At 39.9% G+C, this 15,728-nt stretch overlaps 1 protein-coding gene across 1 annotated transcript; it reads right to left on the bottom strand.

The window, feature by feature from the left end:
• Positions 1-309: 309 nt before the first annotated feature.
• On the bottom strand, positions 310-15,162 carry pdzd7a (PDZ domain containing 7a). Its single transcript, XM_055029769.1, has 15 exons — positions 14,838-15,162; positions 13,576-13,713; positions 13,284-13,458; positions 12,237-12,413; positions 11,847-11,994; positions 10,747-10,807; positions 8,972-9,499; positions 7,767-7,913; positions 6,827-6,987; positions 6,073-6,164; positions 5,903-5,994; positions 5,687-5,755; positions 4,241-4,900; positions 3,190-3,290; positions 310-603 (listed from the first exon to the last, which is right to left on the bottom strand). Exons 1-15 carry the CDS (start codon positions 15,028-15,030, stop codon positions 442-444), a joined length of 2,904 nt encoding a protein of 967 aa, XP_054885744.1. The 5' UTR covers positions 15,031-15,162; the 3' UTR covers positions 310-441.
• Between the last annotated feature and the right edge of the window lie 566 nt (positions 15,163-15,728).

The following is a 15,728-nucleotide window of genomic DNA, read 5'->3' as shown; positions in this document are numbered from 1 at the left end:
TAATCTGGATATGAATCTATAAGTCTCATGACACAAGCCGGGATAATCTCCGTCTGGCGGTTTTTGCGAGGGCTGCTGGGCCGAGGAGAGTAAAGTGCAGTCCACTGTCAGACAGTGCTGAGGTCACGGCTAGGCCTGTTGGAACAGTGGCACGGTCAACCAAGAGCATCGGTGTGAATCAAATTATCTTATTTACATATATATATATATATATATATATATATATATATAATCAATAGTGAATGCATTTAGTAAAATGTTATAAAAGTCACACATGTTGGACTTCATCTCATGTCGATGTGGCAAAAAAAAGTGTTTTTAACAAACTTTACTACAATCTGCTTGATTCACTTTGTTTCTGTCAGGAGTTGCAGGTTTCGCTGTCTTTTATGCTTGGGCAGCAGTCTGCTGGCGAGGCGCACAGCGTCGACTCAGTAGGTCTCACAGCTCCGGGGGGACGAGAGGGACCTTCGGGACCTTGACCACAAAAACCATCGGGTCTTTGGCCTTGTTGCTGAAGGCCCGGCGGATGACGTCAACGGCGTGCTGATGAGTTACTCCCTGCAGACGCTCGTCGTCGACGGACAGCAGCTCATACCCTGCCTGTAATGCACAATCATGATATTTTAAGAACATTTAGTCTCTTCAGATTTTTTTCTCCTAACTCTATAGAAGTCTGTATTCTCCCCAAAACAAAAACAAACAAACAAAAGAAAAAAAACTTCAGACATAATTAATAGCAAAGAAACTCTAGTGATTCTCTCTTCATGTCAAAATGTTCACACCCTGACTGCATGTATATTTTAACGTTTCCCTTTCAGCACAAGGTCAGTGAAAGAAAACAACAATCCCCAAACACCTGCACATGCACACATGGTCAGAGAGCATTTGTACAGTTTCCTGCAGGATGTGAGGAGACGGCTGCAAATCTTCTGAGCCCTCCGCAGAGGAACTTCCTGTGATGTCAACGGTGTTTGCTGAGGATGCACCTGCCTCAGGCGTACTGCCTCAGTGAAGGTTAGCAACCACTTTACACAAAAGCACACAGGGACAAAGGCTATTGTTACGAGCAATCAGATCTGCTTTCTCTTTCCCTTTTCGATTTATTAGATGGCTATCTAATCACATCAAGTCTGTATATGTAGAAGGTTTACGTGAGTCATTACATCTGTCCTGCCCTAATTTGATCCCAGCCACAAACCGCAGTCTGAGATGTTCACTGGCTCTCCACAAAAAGATTTAGCTAAATTTAACCACTAGAGCTTAAAAATCCTTTCACCAGTTTTTTTTTTTTTTTTTTTTTACTTTTTTTTTTCTGAATTACACTGATCACATTATAATCTTCCCCATCCTCTTTAGAGCTGGATGAGATTTCCCCTCTTAACAGACAGAGGGCAACAGATACCAAAGCTTGCCAAAAATGCTGCATGTTTTCCTTGAAATGACTCCGTAGATTTTCCACTGCGGCTCTTAAAAAGAGTTGAGCAACGTTTCTAATGAAAAGGTCATTTTAAAAAAAAAGCTTTAACTGTTTTTTCCAAGACAAGTTTATGTAACACATGCATCGCATGTCCACACAAAATGACACTAATAGTGTAAGGAATATTCTGCTTGTGTTTCTTTAAAGTAATTTTCAAAAATGAAAGGAATGGCCGGAAATGTATCAAACCTGAACACAATACATTTTTTTTCTCCTCTGATGTAAACATCTAAACCAATGTATGGCGGTTGTGAAAACCAGCTACTTTGTTTTGAAGGAACACATTTTTGCAGCACAGCTGATGTAAGATTAGGATGCAGCTGTTCAGCCATGGAAAGCTTTCCCATTACGATTTCCACACATTCTTTTGGACCTAATGTGAAGGTTTGGATGTCTGCGCATGTTGCTGTCATTCCCAGTCATTTCCATTTTATATTAACAGTTGTCTTTGGAACATTTAGGCAGGAGTTGGGATTATATTAAGGCACACTGCTCGATGGTACTGAGCTCCTGAGAGTGACCCATTGGTCTGCATTCAGAGCTGCTGGATTTTATCCACTGTTGGTCACAGAACTAATTTAAATACCTAAATGCATTGATTTATATGGCTGAATGATTACTTTTGGAAATGAAGTGTGTGATGGCTCAATCACACGAAGAAACATTTTACGTGGTAATCCTGTACTACTCAGGTGTTGCTTCCTTTTCCAGAGAGGAAGGAGGAAGGATTGAACCGTGCGGCTAATAATAGAACTAGTCGACTTGCCAAGCTGTGAGGTCTGAGATGAAAAAAAACCCAGATAATATGGATCATGGAGACTTTTATCTCTGTCAGGACCAAGTAGCCAATAAGCGGTCTGTTTTTCGTGATGTCTTAAAGAAGGATGGCAGTCACTGCAACATTCTGTTGCTTGTGAATAATATTACTCAAAAGCTTTTGGCATATGTTGGGCTTCTTTAAATCCATAGTAATCTGGTTGTCTGTCTTGGTGAATAGAATTTAAACTATATTTTTAATAAGCAGTTATATTTAAATTAAGGTTTCCAGCCTCTTCCAGCTTTTAGCACAATAGACATTTCAGATTGTCCCCCTCCTCTTTCCAAGAATGGAAACTTTTTGCTCTTGCTCTGGATTCATAGTCATGCTCACACATAAAGGCAGTAGAAATGAAGTTGGAACCTTCCTTATGGTTTTTATTTTAGGAAACTCCTTCCCATGCTCCAACTCTCTCATGTTCAGCTTCTTTCTGTGCATGCTAAGTGACCTTTAGTGAAAGACTTGGTGTATCAAGTGCTTAAAGGGAGTCTGACCAAGATCATCAGCCACTATTAAGCAACTGTGCAGGCAATATATCACCAATACATTAGCAGAGCAGCAACCATGTTCTTCATTAATAATAGAGACGATGCGCTACCTGAGATGGCCCTCCACTCATCTTCTCCTCACTGCACACTTTTAACATCAGCTAATACCTCCTTCAGCTCGAAGCCACAGAGCAGAGATCTGATAACACGCTGGAGTCAAGATGGACGACTGATGTGTTAAAAATGGGGTTAATATCCGTATAATGTTTGGAGGGAAGGTGGAAAATGTGTTAACTACTTTGCAAATGTTTCTTCAGGTCTGTGTAAAATGGGATGAAAATCTAGCTTTGAAGTCAGAGCAAAAAAAAAAATTTTGGTGAAATATTATGCTAGTAGATGCCCACCTTCAGAGCCTCGTTTGTAGATGCAGCTCCTCCCGGAAATATTTTCTCAATCTTTATTACAGGCTGGATCTTAGACTCAATACCCCCAGAGATGCTAATACCTGTAAAAAATACGTAAAGTAATTTTAAAAAAAAGTAGGTAAATGCCAGACTTTTTGTAAATTAGGGAATAGAACCCTTGGTTCTGACATGCAACAGTCCATCAATGGACGGGACCAGATAAGATTAAAAATACCAAATTCATTTCCACAGCTCTCTCCCGGTCTTCTTTATTTCTAACTATCGCAAAAACAGCTTGATTTTTTCAATATCTTTGATTAACCCTTGAGATAACTATTTTAATGCTGTGATGTCATGTTAAATTAAATTTATTTGCAATTTTTCTTTTGGAATATTTCACATTTCACCCATTAAATTCTCTTTTTGATCATTATTGAAACTTCTGTCAAACTTTGAGTGACCTCCTGCAGAAACATATTATTTATTAGAGTTGCATAATCACTCACAGCAGACTATGAGTGGATTGTAGAAAGTTACTTTGGATATAAAACGTCCCAAAGCAGACAGTTCCTTTTGTACCCAAAAAGACATGCATGAAACAATGTGAACCACATGAGCACAAAGAAGAGAAAAGGCAAAAAATAACCAGCAGCTCTTTCAAAGTTGTTCTCCTTTCGATTTTTGTTTTGTTTGTTTGTTTGTGTGTTTTATTTCTGATTTTGCAGGTTTCACCTTTTCTGTGTTCCCTTGTCGACTTGCTACATTTATTTATTCATCACTTTCGGTTGTCATTGTGCTTCTGTGGTTCTTTTGCACGTTTTTGCTTCAGTAATATTGTTTCTTCATGTCTGTTTTTAATTTTGTTGGTAATCTTCTTAAAGAGTTTTTTTTTCTTATCAGGTAACCAAGAAGCCTTTTCTCATCATAATTGCTTTTAAATTTTGCCTTCTTCTTCCTGAACACATGAACCAAGCAAACCCAAGTTAAATGCCTTTTTCATACACTGACACTGCGATTGTCTTCGCATGAATATATCCAAAGTTTTTCTTACCTAGCGACTGCTTGGCCTTGGAGATGGTGAGTGTTGTGATTTCATACTCCTCAGCTGGTAGAGTTCCTCTTCTTTCTTGACCATTTTGAAAGTGTCCGTTTACCTGCAGGCCACTCCCTCGGCGTGAGGAGGGGCTTCTCTCTCTCTGGGGATCAAACACGTCAGCTAGAGGGGTTCTCCCTCTCCGCTGTGAGGGAACCCGCACGCTGACCTCAGTGTAGCCGTCCTGCCTGCTCTGTCTGCCATACATGCTGTCAGGACTCCCCTCCCTCCTCCCTCTGCCATGGCTGCTCCTCACAGGTGACCTCCCACGTTCAGGAGCAGCGTCTCCACGGTCTGACACTGACAGCAAGGACACCTGGTCGTGCCTCGGTGTCCCATTCTCTCTCCTGTTTGGGGAGCGGTGAGGTTGACATCCAGGCTGGGTGTTGTGAGGAGGCCCAGAGAGGAGGAAACTGTGACTGGGGCTTGGGGTACGTGAGCGCGCAGTGGAAAACGCATAGTTATCGATGGGCACATCCAGCAGAGGGGTGAAGGCACGGGAAGGTGGCAGGTGACCTGTTTGTTGGCTGGCCAGACTAAGTCTCTCGAAGTCTTCGATCAGCTGACGCTGCTGGTGTGTGTCATGAACTGGCTGGAGGTGAAATCCACCTCTGTAGTCTGTAAAAAGCAGAATTACAGTAAAAATCATTCTCCATCTGCTCCTCTTCTTCTAAAAACTTTGAAACACTCATAAAAGTTTTAAATATTTGCCACAAAAAGGAAATTAAGAATGGTCTGTCTTACTTTTGGAGTGCATCAGGATCGTATTTTTGACCCTCACTTTTTTTCAGTTGTATTTGCTACCACTAGGGTGAATTTTCAGAAAACTATGTCCTTCCATTGTTTCACAAAAAAAGTATTGATCTACTTGTACGTATATTGTTCAATTGGTTTACATTTACAGAATTGCAGAACGTCATGTGTGACGTCGTTTGTGACAAATTACAAACGTCACATTTTGTGTTTACGTCGTCTTTTCAGTTGCTTTATTCATGACTCTCAAGCTGGACTTTCAGTCAGCCAGCTACAACAGCTTCTTAAGGTCTACAATCACTCTTTTTTTTCACTAAAGACTAATTTGCAGTTTTATTTACATATGCAAATGTTTTAAAAATGCAAAATGAAGGTGAATCGACACAATTTTTTATATATAGACAAAGTCCAGTCAGAGAATAACGCTATGCACAGTTATTTTCTGTATGATTGTAAAACACCATTCATATTTAGCAAACTATGACCTCTTTGTGTAGCTGTTTCCAGTTTTAATACAATAAATATAAAATAATCTGGAGAAAGAAAAAAATACATGTCTTTAAAATGTGGACCATATTCATAAAGAATGAAAGAATATCAGAAATAGAAAGACTACAAACAAAGAGGACGAGAATGAAATAGCTCACATACCTGGGATTGGGGTGATGAGGTGACGCCGAGGAGTTCCACTGCGAGGTGACCGAAGAGCCGGCGAGCGAACTGGAATGAATAAACCAAAAAAATCTTCATATTTCCTACCTATATTATAGAGGTTTTCGATATAGAGAGTCTCCTTTCACCTGCACAAGCAGCACTCTATATTTAGGAAAGGACTACAATAAAACTGAGAGGTTTTTAGATGCTTACTAGAGCGACTCTTGAGGATGTCATACGCTTCCAGCTCAAATGGCATCACCAGGCTGTCAAAACGACCCAACTCAGTCGTGGGTATCAGCATTCTGCAGAAGACAGTATCACAGCCTGTCTTTTTTTGCACAGTGTTTGATGCACCAGGATGAGAGAGGATGGCAGTTTACCTTATATCCCTGAGCAAAAGAAGCTTCTCTGGCCGATCCAAGATTGCCAGCAGGGGGCGAACCAAATCCTCAATCACACTGTCAGACAAAAACTGCAAGAAAAAGAACAAACCAAAAAAAAAGCATAAGACAGTTTTTGATTTAACTCAAGAAGATTCCAGAAAAATACTAAGATTTAAAACATATTCTACGAGACTTTCAGCAGATTTTGGTAGATGATTTTGTCTCTACATTTTTTTATAGCAGCGATGGGCCAAGTAAGCAAAGAAAAAACACAATCAAGTTGTGGCGGCTGTTTTGTTTTATTTCCCTCATTGCCTTGAGCTACAAGTGAGAGAATACCACTGGATATCCTCCAGAGGAAAGTAAACTTCCAGAGGCGTGTTTGCCTTCAAATTAGCTGCATTCATTTTTAATATGCTCTCATGCATGAGGGCCCTTACAGTCCACACAGCCTAGTTTTGGGTCTTTGATCTGTTTGTCAAGAGGCAAGTCACTGTCACAGATGATATGTCCTCAAAAACACTAAAGTGTTGTTCTGTGAAGGATATTTGATGGTAATTCAACAGGCCAAATCCATCTTTTGTTCCAGCTGTTGCCAGACACGCCTGTCACTGAAGAACAACCTCTGACACAGGGACTAACACCACGCACTCAAGCCCACAAAGGGAACAGCTGATGTTACAGGTAAATCTCTAAGAGCCAAAGCACACAAAAGAGGTTGTTAATGGGTAATTCTAGCCGAGCAGCTCACCCGCCGACAATGTCTCATCACTGCAGCAACCTCGTCCGGACTGAGCAATTTCTTTGACATGTCCTCCACATGCTGCAGCGTCTCATGATGGGGCAGCGGGCTGCCGGCGCGGGATTCCCTCGGGGAAGTAAAGAGCTGGAATGGACGACTTCGCTCTTTTTCTAGGAATGAAGTTCAATGGTCAAGGTTTTTCTTATATGTTTTTGGTCCCAAGTAGGAAATAAGGTCCCTCACATCAAAGACACATCAAAGAGCAAAATTAAATCACCAATTCACAAGACACCACCCTGCCATTTATACAAATGCATCCCAGTAAATTGCAATATGTTTTTCAATGAGGTCTATTTGACGTCTTAAATGTAACTTCTAAAAACAACAGCCTTTAAGTAGTTGTTTAACATATTTATTGTTAACCCTACATTTCTGTAAGTGTTTCAATCCATGTTATAATCTCTAAGAAATTATATGTGTTTTCATGAGCTGTAAGCAGAAAATGATTGTAATTAACAGATATTCAGGCTTAAAGACTTATGCTTGTAAGTAATTAATCTCTATATGCTTCAGTGAGTTGAGTTACTCAAATAAATTACTTTTCTAATAATATTCTAATTTACTGGATTGCCCCTGTAAAGGTACACATAGTGCACTGAAATCGTATAGGCTACGTAATCAGGCTACCAAAAAAATTACACAATGATAGCACATCAAACAATACGTGAACATCTGCAGACAGCATTAAAACTCAAGCAGTGTCACTCAAAGACTTAGAAAAAAAGCTAGAGCCACTTGTCTTGTACCTATAATTGGCCCAAAACTCACTTTATTGCATCTTTAATTCTCAAGATTAAGAAAAAAATTTGAAAACCGTCCTTGAAAATGTAGCTCTTTTTCCACAATGTATACCTGAGACAAAAGAATGAGGTTGTGACATCATGCTCACCAGTAGGATGATGAGACGGAGACCTCGAGCGGCTCTTGTCTTTATGGTCTTTCTTGAAGAAAAGGTTGACAAAGGTTTTGGAGCGCTGCAGATTTGTTTGACCGTCTGCTGAGTCTTTCTGCTTCTGTTGCCTTTTTTTTTTCTTCTCTAAATGTGAAAGAGGGATAAAAGTGTTTGTTTTTGTTTGTTTTTTTTAAAATAAAATCACTTCCAAAAGAGCTGATCTTATGTAACAATAGCTCTCATCTTATCTCTAAAATCTATCTCTATTTATAGAGATAGATTCTATACTTTAAGGTATTCTGTTTGCTGTATTGTGAATATTTTTACCGGCCTTTGTGCAGACTCACTATGTTTATATTTCTTGCAGTCAGCTTCTCTGTTCAGTGAGGTAAATCTGTCTCTGTGATCAGGAACACAGTTGTACTGATTAATTGCAGCAACACCAACTTGAATTTATTATTGGGGAAGTCACCATAAAACGCTCCTCGGTGAATAACAAGCATCCCTTTGCTTCCAGCATCAGGCAGTTCCTGGATGGATAGGTGGGTTGGATGAATCAAAAGGGATAGGCTAATAACTCATCTTAGCCTGCAAAGCTTGTATGGGCATTTCGTCAAAACCTTGTTCTTATTGAAAGGTACAAAGAGCGAGTACAGCAGTCAGTGATTAATTTGAGTCTGGATAACCTATGGGCTCCTGCACAAATTGTGCCTGGAGCGTAAATCAGTCAAATTAATCACACTTTGCTCCTGGAATGAAAGCGGGACTCATGATGTTGGAGGAGATCTTTATCATCAGTCATAAAACCTGATTAGATGTGTCATCAGTCTAAACAGGCTGGTTATACTATTACGATTAAGACATATTTCATAGAATAACTTTAATTTATTGTTGTGTTAATTTTCAGTAGTGCTATGGCCCATAAATCAGCTCACTATCCTGCATATGAAAAATTATTCACTTGTTTGTTTCTTGTTCTTTTTCTCTTTGCATCCTTGCCTTGTTCTCTAAGTTGTTGCCAGTAAGATCATCTGCCAAACTGTAGAAAAAAGCTGAAATATTTCATTGCTCTCATGTATTATGTGTATATCGTGTGGATTGTTAAATATTCACCAAAAACTCTGGAGAACCCCATAAAAAGCTAAAATGCACCTCTATATGAGGCTTCGCTGAGAGGGTTTTTAGTCCAGTTCTGGTCTCACCTGACACGGTGATGTGGCTCTGGGAACGTCGGATTGGCTTTCGTGGTTTGCTCAGGGCCATCAGAGCTTCTGTTTTAGGGGACTGTTTTTCAGCGTCCCTCTCCCCGGCGGACAGTGTCCTCACTCTGCCCCGTCCCATCTCTTTGGCTCCTCCCGTGTCCCTCGGCCCCTCACCTTTCCCGCGTATGACCGTGTCCCTCAGCAGCATAGTTTCCCCTACAGTCCGACTGGTTTCTGTGCCGACCAACCGGTCAGGGTCCAGCCTGTTAGGAGGAGAATGGTCCATGAAGTCTGCGGCTGGGGGGTCAGTCTGCATGGCAGTGTCTGCTGTCCGCTCTGCGCTGCTTTGACGTCGGGAGCGATCCTCTGTGCAGATGGCCACGTCCACCATCTCTGAGCGAAAAACCGGAGGGAAAAGGACCTGAGAGAGACCACTGAGGGAGCTGACAGGCGTGCTGGAGGACAGCGAGGACACAGAGGAGTTGGAGTCTGAACCCTGAGAGGACGGTGCAGGGCCGCCGTTGGCTACTGTGGAAAGCAATCCATAATTACAAGGATCCCAGATTAGTATATTGAAGGTTGGAGTATCTCAGTTGTTTGTTCTCATCAAGCTACATGTGGCGTCATTCCCACTTCATTTGAGGTCTGCTTTGTCTGAATTACAACCTTATATCCACATGATCCTGTAAGCTTTTGAAAGCAACATGGAGTAGGAGTAGATTTTTTTTTTTAACCTTTCAGACAAAGGTTAAAAAAGTGACCCTGCATCTTAAAGCAGATATGATACGTTCCAGATCACTGAGCTGCCAAGAAATGTGAATAAAATAAAGGGCAATCTTGCTACACATGGCCAACCTAAAGGGACATATAAAAGCATTTTAACATTTTTCATATTATAAACACAAAGTCCAACATATTTTATTAGGATTTCTTTTCACATATCAACATACAGTAACATATACCTACCATGCATATGGATGGGGACATATGGTTTTTATTTTGTTATAAATCTAAATTTTAAAAGTGTGCCTTGTGCTCATGTTCATCCTCTTTTTATCCAATATTCCTGAATAAAATCTAATGCAACTTCTTAAATTTAGAACTCACAATTAGTGAATATAGTAATTTTGGGTAGTTTAATCTCGGTATACTGTACGTCCAGCTGTTCTCTGAAGGCCTCAGAGAACATTAGAGAGCATTAAAACAAAAACACACCCAATAGGTGAGGGACAAGTCTAAGGAAGGGTGAAGTTAGAAAACAACATTATAAAATAGTCTTAACATCTCATGCAGTACTGTGTCATTGTATCATAATTCAAAATAGAAAGAATATGCCAGAACTCTAAATCTGACTACACTCTATACATCTGGCATTTATAGAAAAAGTCATTGTTGAAAAGAAATCACAAAAAGGACCCTCTTCGGAATGTAATTTGCTTTCCTTTCTCTTCCACTTCTCAACCATCCTCAAAACTTTGAGTTGATCTTTCACGTAAAAAAAATAAATAAATCAAGGGGAATGAATAATTTTGCAAGGCAGGGGAATCCAAGAGGGCACTTCGTAAACAAACATGAGAAAATAAAATAAAATGAAGTATTATTATTCATGATATTGTTCGGGGCAGGCCACACTCTGGACATAAATATTGAAGTCGGTATCTTTTCCCAAAAACAACCCACAGTCATACTCAGTAAATCAGAATATGTGTACCAATGAGGCTCATTTGTCAGAATAAAAGTACCTTTCAAAACTAACTTTAAAAAAATCCACTCACATTTATCAAGCCAGCCATACTCTGCTACCATCTCCTTGTATGCGGGATATCTTCCAACTTCCTGTGAATGATATTTACATAAATGAGCATAAAATGTTAGAAATCTCAATGCCTCTGAAGTGTGGCGTTCTAGATTACACACAGGAGAAACCAAAGATTTTAGATTAGCCAAGATGTAGTTGTTTTAATTTTTATCAGTACAATTTTTGTATCAAAATGTCTCTTTCTGTTTGAGAAATCATCTGTTTTTTTCTCCACAATACAAAAGTCAAAACAGTCACAACATATCTCCATTTGAGCCATTCATGTCCAGGTGTGAAACTGTTTAATATTTAAAGCTAATCCTCTCCTATGCCTGCCTCTGATCTACAGCTCTAATAAAAGATAATAGGATGCCATAAAATTAGGTTTTCTGTTGATTATAACCTGATCCCAGCCGGCCTTTGAATAATGAAAGTCGTCCCTGGATGTTTTTCACACATGCAACCTGAGATCAGGGCAGTAAAATGAGCTAAGAGGGCACGCATATGCTTGTCGGTGCACGCTGCACAACACACACATGTCCATTTACACACATGCACATGATTCCGTCATCCAAAAATGACACAGGTTAAGTGGTGTGGTGTTACACGCATGCACACAAAACCAGACACTTATGGAGAATCACAGGGCTGCGGGCCAGCCGTCTGCTCTGCTGCGGAGGCTCAATGAGAGGAGACGGCGTTTTACTGCTAATATTTAGCACGTGTCTGCACTCGAAGGCTCAGTCAGCTGTTACATTTTAACAAGCATTATTTATATAAAATAGCACATACTGTAGGAATGTGGTGGTAAAAAAAAAAACCAAAATCATACTTTAACAACTTTCTGGATGTTTTAGAGTTTGAACAGCTGCTGTATTTGGATATGCGGACAGCTGTATTGAGATGTTGCTTTAATATTTGCAAAAGTCATTACTTTGTTATTTAGTTAATAGTAAGAACTTTGGTAACACTAAGAAGACCAAAACAGAACCATTTTAGTTTGACTTGATGTCAGAGAGCGAGGAGAAGCAGCTCTGAACTGTCAACATGAACACAATGTGGAAGCTTTTGTCTCACCCTGATGGTTAACATGACGTGAGTGTGGCTCTTCAGGACCTCCACTGCATTGCTGTGGGTGACGTCCTCAAAGCTCACCCCATTTGCTGCAAGGATTTGATCCCCCATTTTGATGCCGTGCTGTTCTGCAAGCCCACCTGGGTCCAATCTGGAGAAAGAACATAAACATGAAAGATAAGAAATATATGAATAAGCAAACTATAGCACTTACACTCAGGATAAATTATTAATTAAGTGTAAATTGAGATAGTTGTGTTTTTTGTAAGTGGGTCATGGTTGGTTTGATGTAATACAAAAAGCTGTCTAAAAATAATCCAGCGATTCAGAATATGTCAGAAAATATGTCCAGCTGTAAGACATGATTCATTTTTGGGTTTTTTGAGTTCATACTTTGAGACATAAATGCCAAGACCAAACTCTTTGCCGCCTCTGATGTTGAAGCCCAGACAGTAGTCGTCCGATGTAGTGAAGAGATGTACAATCCGGCGGAGAGCGCTGTCGGAGCTGGCCTCTGACGGCGTACGACCGTTCTCCTCCACCACCATCCGTCTGTGAATTAGATCCACCCTGCGCACACATATGCAAAAGATGTACTCCGCTTTGCTCTCGATACACCAAACTCACATCCGTCATTATCAGTTAATCAAAAAGCCATAAAGGTCACAGCAGTAATCCATCCACTGCTGCCATATGAAACCCAGATGCAGTGTATCCTAAAAGAGAGATAACCAGTGATAAGCTTCACATAAAAGACCCACACAAAGCTTAAATGTATTATTACTAAGGGGACGGTTCTTTACAAAATCATGAAGTGACTCACAAAACTATTCACAGATATTGAACTTTTTGTCATTTAGTGCGTTAAGATGATGAACAAACAGAAAGTAGAATGTAATTTTGTACTGAAGGGAACTGAACATGTATGTTATCTGTAACGTTTTACAAGTAAAAATCTACAAGGTGGGATCTGCAACTGCAACTCCCCCTTACTGCAAGTATGACTGTAAAATTCTCTGGTAATCTGTAGATCTCTTCAGCTTCTCCAGATTTATGAGGCATTCACAGAACAAATATATTTAAACTGAGATTAAATCAGTCGCAGATGCTCTCTCTTTACAAATTAGGAGGCTCTGAAGCCATTTGTTTGCAATAAGTATTGTATGATAATAATATAGAGGGAAGAATATGCAGGTAAACTGAACTTTTCAGATTTTTGTTTGACAAAGTTCTTTTCCCACCAGCTAACAGGCCTGCATTACTTTCTGCTGCTTTATTCAAAATTCCTATAAATACACTGAAGTTTGCGGTTTTCACATAACAAAAATTATATCAAAGTACAGTATATCCTGAAAAAGTGTATTACAAAAATAAACTTGCAAATACCGTATTTAATAACTGGTCTTCGTATTACAGTGTAGTGTATCTCAGTGGTCTAACCATGTGGTCTTCTCCTTGGAGTAGCGGATGCCGGGGATCTTTCCTACACGCCTCACCACCATCCTCAGCCTGTTGTTTCCTGTCAGGACCTTCACAGCGCTGCTCATGGTGATGCTCTCCAGGCTGACTCCGTTCACCTCCACCAGCTTGTCCCCCACGGTGAGCCCAGCCTGTGCTGAAGACACGTACAAAACTCAGCATGATAAACAAAAGTAAAATGTCACGTACACAAAACACCTCGACTTGACGTAAATACAAAAAAACAAAAACCACAGATACATTAAAGCCATACCTGCTGTGCTGTCATCCTCCACCTTACTGACAAATATGCCGAGTCCATGTTCGGATCCCCCACGGACACTAAAGCCAAGACGCCCATCTGGGCTCTTATTGACTGTCACTGTGTGAATATCTTCACTCTCGTCTCCTCCTGCAAACAAAATCAACATGAATCTGACATATGTGTTTGCACAGTCAGACTGCCGATTACTGTTAAAACCCTGCACAGGTAAAGTTAAAAATAAGTATGATAAAAAGCATGACGAGATTTTGCTGTGATAGGACAGTACGGTCCATCTTGGAGTCGATCTCAGCTGAACAGTGAAAAACTGGGATCTGAAACCTGATTTATGTGTCAGTTATAAGAAAAGGGAAAATTTGCCTAACTGTGGTGCTGAATGTTATTCACAAACAACAAACTTTTTTTTTTTAATTAAGCACTTTTCGCAGAAAATGAAATAACACACAAATGTCTTGCTGCCTAAATAATGGTTCATGGTCACTATGCCCCATTACGTTCATTGTTTCATGTGAGTGAGAAGGCAGAAAATATTTTTGTTATGATTTACAGTCATAAAAGCTTGGGAAAGCAAATAAAATATAATCTACATGTACCAGAAATAAGAATATAATAGGTAAAACCGTAAGCACTAACTAAAGTTTGACAGTGTGGCAGCAATCTATTCATTGTTGATGCTTAAAATCTATATGTGACTGTGGATAGTTTTAATAAATTTATTTACCAAAACTGTTTTTATTCTTTAAAAGTAAACGAAAAGAGGCTGTACATTTATGAGATATGCATCAATCAGGCTTTTTCTTAGGTGACACAATTTTTTGGTTTTCTTTAAACCTTCTGCCTTCTAATTTGCATTTTTTTTTCTTCCTAAGACTTTATTACGTGAAAAAAAGGTGCTGCACTTTCTATGAAGCGGATTGTATTTTAGGCTAAGATAGTCCCAATTATTATTATTATTATTTCTATCAAAGCATGTCTTTATCTGACTCTAATTCGAATTCAAATTATGAGATTTCTTTATTCTAATGCATTTGATGAATAGTAAAAAAAAAAAACTTTTAAAGTTTGTTTTAAAAGTTTTATCATCATCTTTAAAGGTGATGATAAAAAAAATATTCCTGAAGTAATTTCAACTCTATCATTTTCAGTACTGAGTTACTCTGACTCAAACAATATTAAATCAGACATGGCTGATCCGTAGGCTTCCAGACCCATAAATAATGTTACAGTCATAAGTTGCCAAGTTTAGAGCTCACCATCTACAGGTGCATTGATGAGAATGACCCTGCCCATTGGAGAGGAGGACCTGCGTCTGTGGCGCTGCTGTTTCTTCAGCATGTAGCGCATAGTGCTTTGGGATCCCCCACCCTGGCCTCCATTGCTGAAGTGGGGGTGCCCGCCTCCATTTGTCATCTCGCTCCAGGCAGGATGGTGAAATGAGCCAGCCATCGGGTAAGCCTGGAAAAACTTTTCTCCGTCATCCAGGCACTGGAATATCTGGTTTCGCCTGTCGGGAGGAGGAGGTGCAGTCTCAGGCTTGGGGGGGGGGGTGGAGAGGGACAGCAGTGGTGGAAAAGTGGAGTGGCTTCCAACCACAGATCCAAACTCCTCAACTCTGAAAGTGGCTACGACTGAAGTTGACGACTTCTATCAGACTCCAAGTACGAATTAGAAGAAGTGGAAAACAAACATATACTTAGAACCAAACCATAACCTTGCATCCCACAAATTGAAAAAGATGTGGGGGTAGGGGAATAGCCACTCAAAATAAAAGGTAAACTCCAGGAAAGGATCCAAATGTTTGCAGGAAAATAGAAGAAAAAATTTTGTGAACCTCTTCTGAAACCATCTCATTTCTGATTTGAGAGCCTGTTAGCCAGAGAAGCTGCGCTTGTCTGTAGAGAGGTCGGCTGTGTCCAGCGAGTCCTGGTCATGTTTAATTAAATGGATACCTGTGAACCTGAAGGGGGGGTGACAATGAAGAAAAAAACGTGCTCTTAGAAACTGTAGATGAATATAAGTGGAAGGACATTTTGTAGTGCAAGAAAATTCTACAGAACCATCTTAACATGCAATCAAATGTCATGTTTACTAAACTGCTGATTTTGTATTTATTCAGCACCATGGACAGTGACTCAGAGGTGGCG

This window comes from Poeciliopsis prolifica, unplaced genomic scaffold, assembly GCF_027474105.1.
Source record: "Poeciliopsis prolifica strain line A6 unplaced genomic scaffold, Auburn_PproV2 SCAFFOLD005, whole genome shotgun sequence".
Classification (NCBI taxonomy): domain Eukaryota; kingdom Metazoa; phylum Chordata; class Actinopteri; order Cyprinodontiformes; family Poeciliidae; genus Poeciliopsis; species Poeciliopsis prolifica.
Note: the sequence above shows the minus strand (reverse complement) of the source record. Positions and strands in the feature narration are given on the sequence as shown.

What these genes read in the sequence shown, in the direction of transcription:
- pdzd7a (XM_055029769.1), bottom strand. Translation starts at nt 15,030, where the DNA reads ATGGCTGGCTCATTTCACCATCCTGCCTGGAGCGAGATGACAAATGGA. An exon ending in TCCGTCTCATCATCCTACTG is followed by an intron (nt 6,988 to 7,766) that starts GTGAGCATGATG and finishes CTTCATTCCTAG; the next exon opens with AAAAAGAGCGAAGTCGTCCA. An exon ending in CAAGGCCAAGCAGTCGCTAG is followed by an intron (nt 3,291 to 4,240) that starts GTAAGAAAAACT and finishes TATTTTTTACAG; the next exon opens with GTATTAGCATCTCTGGGGGT.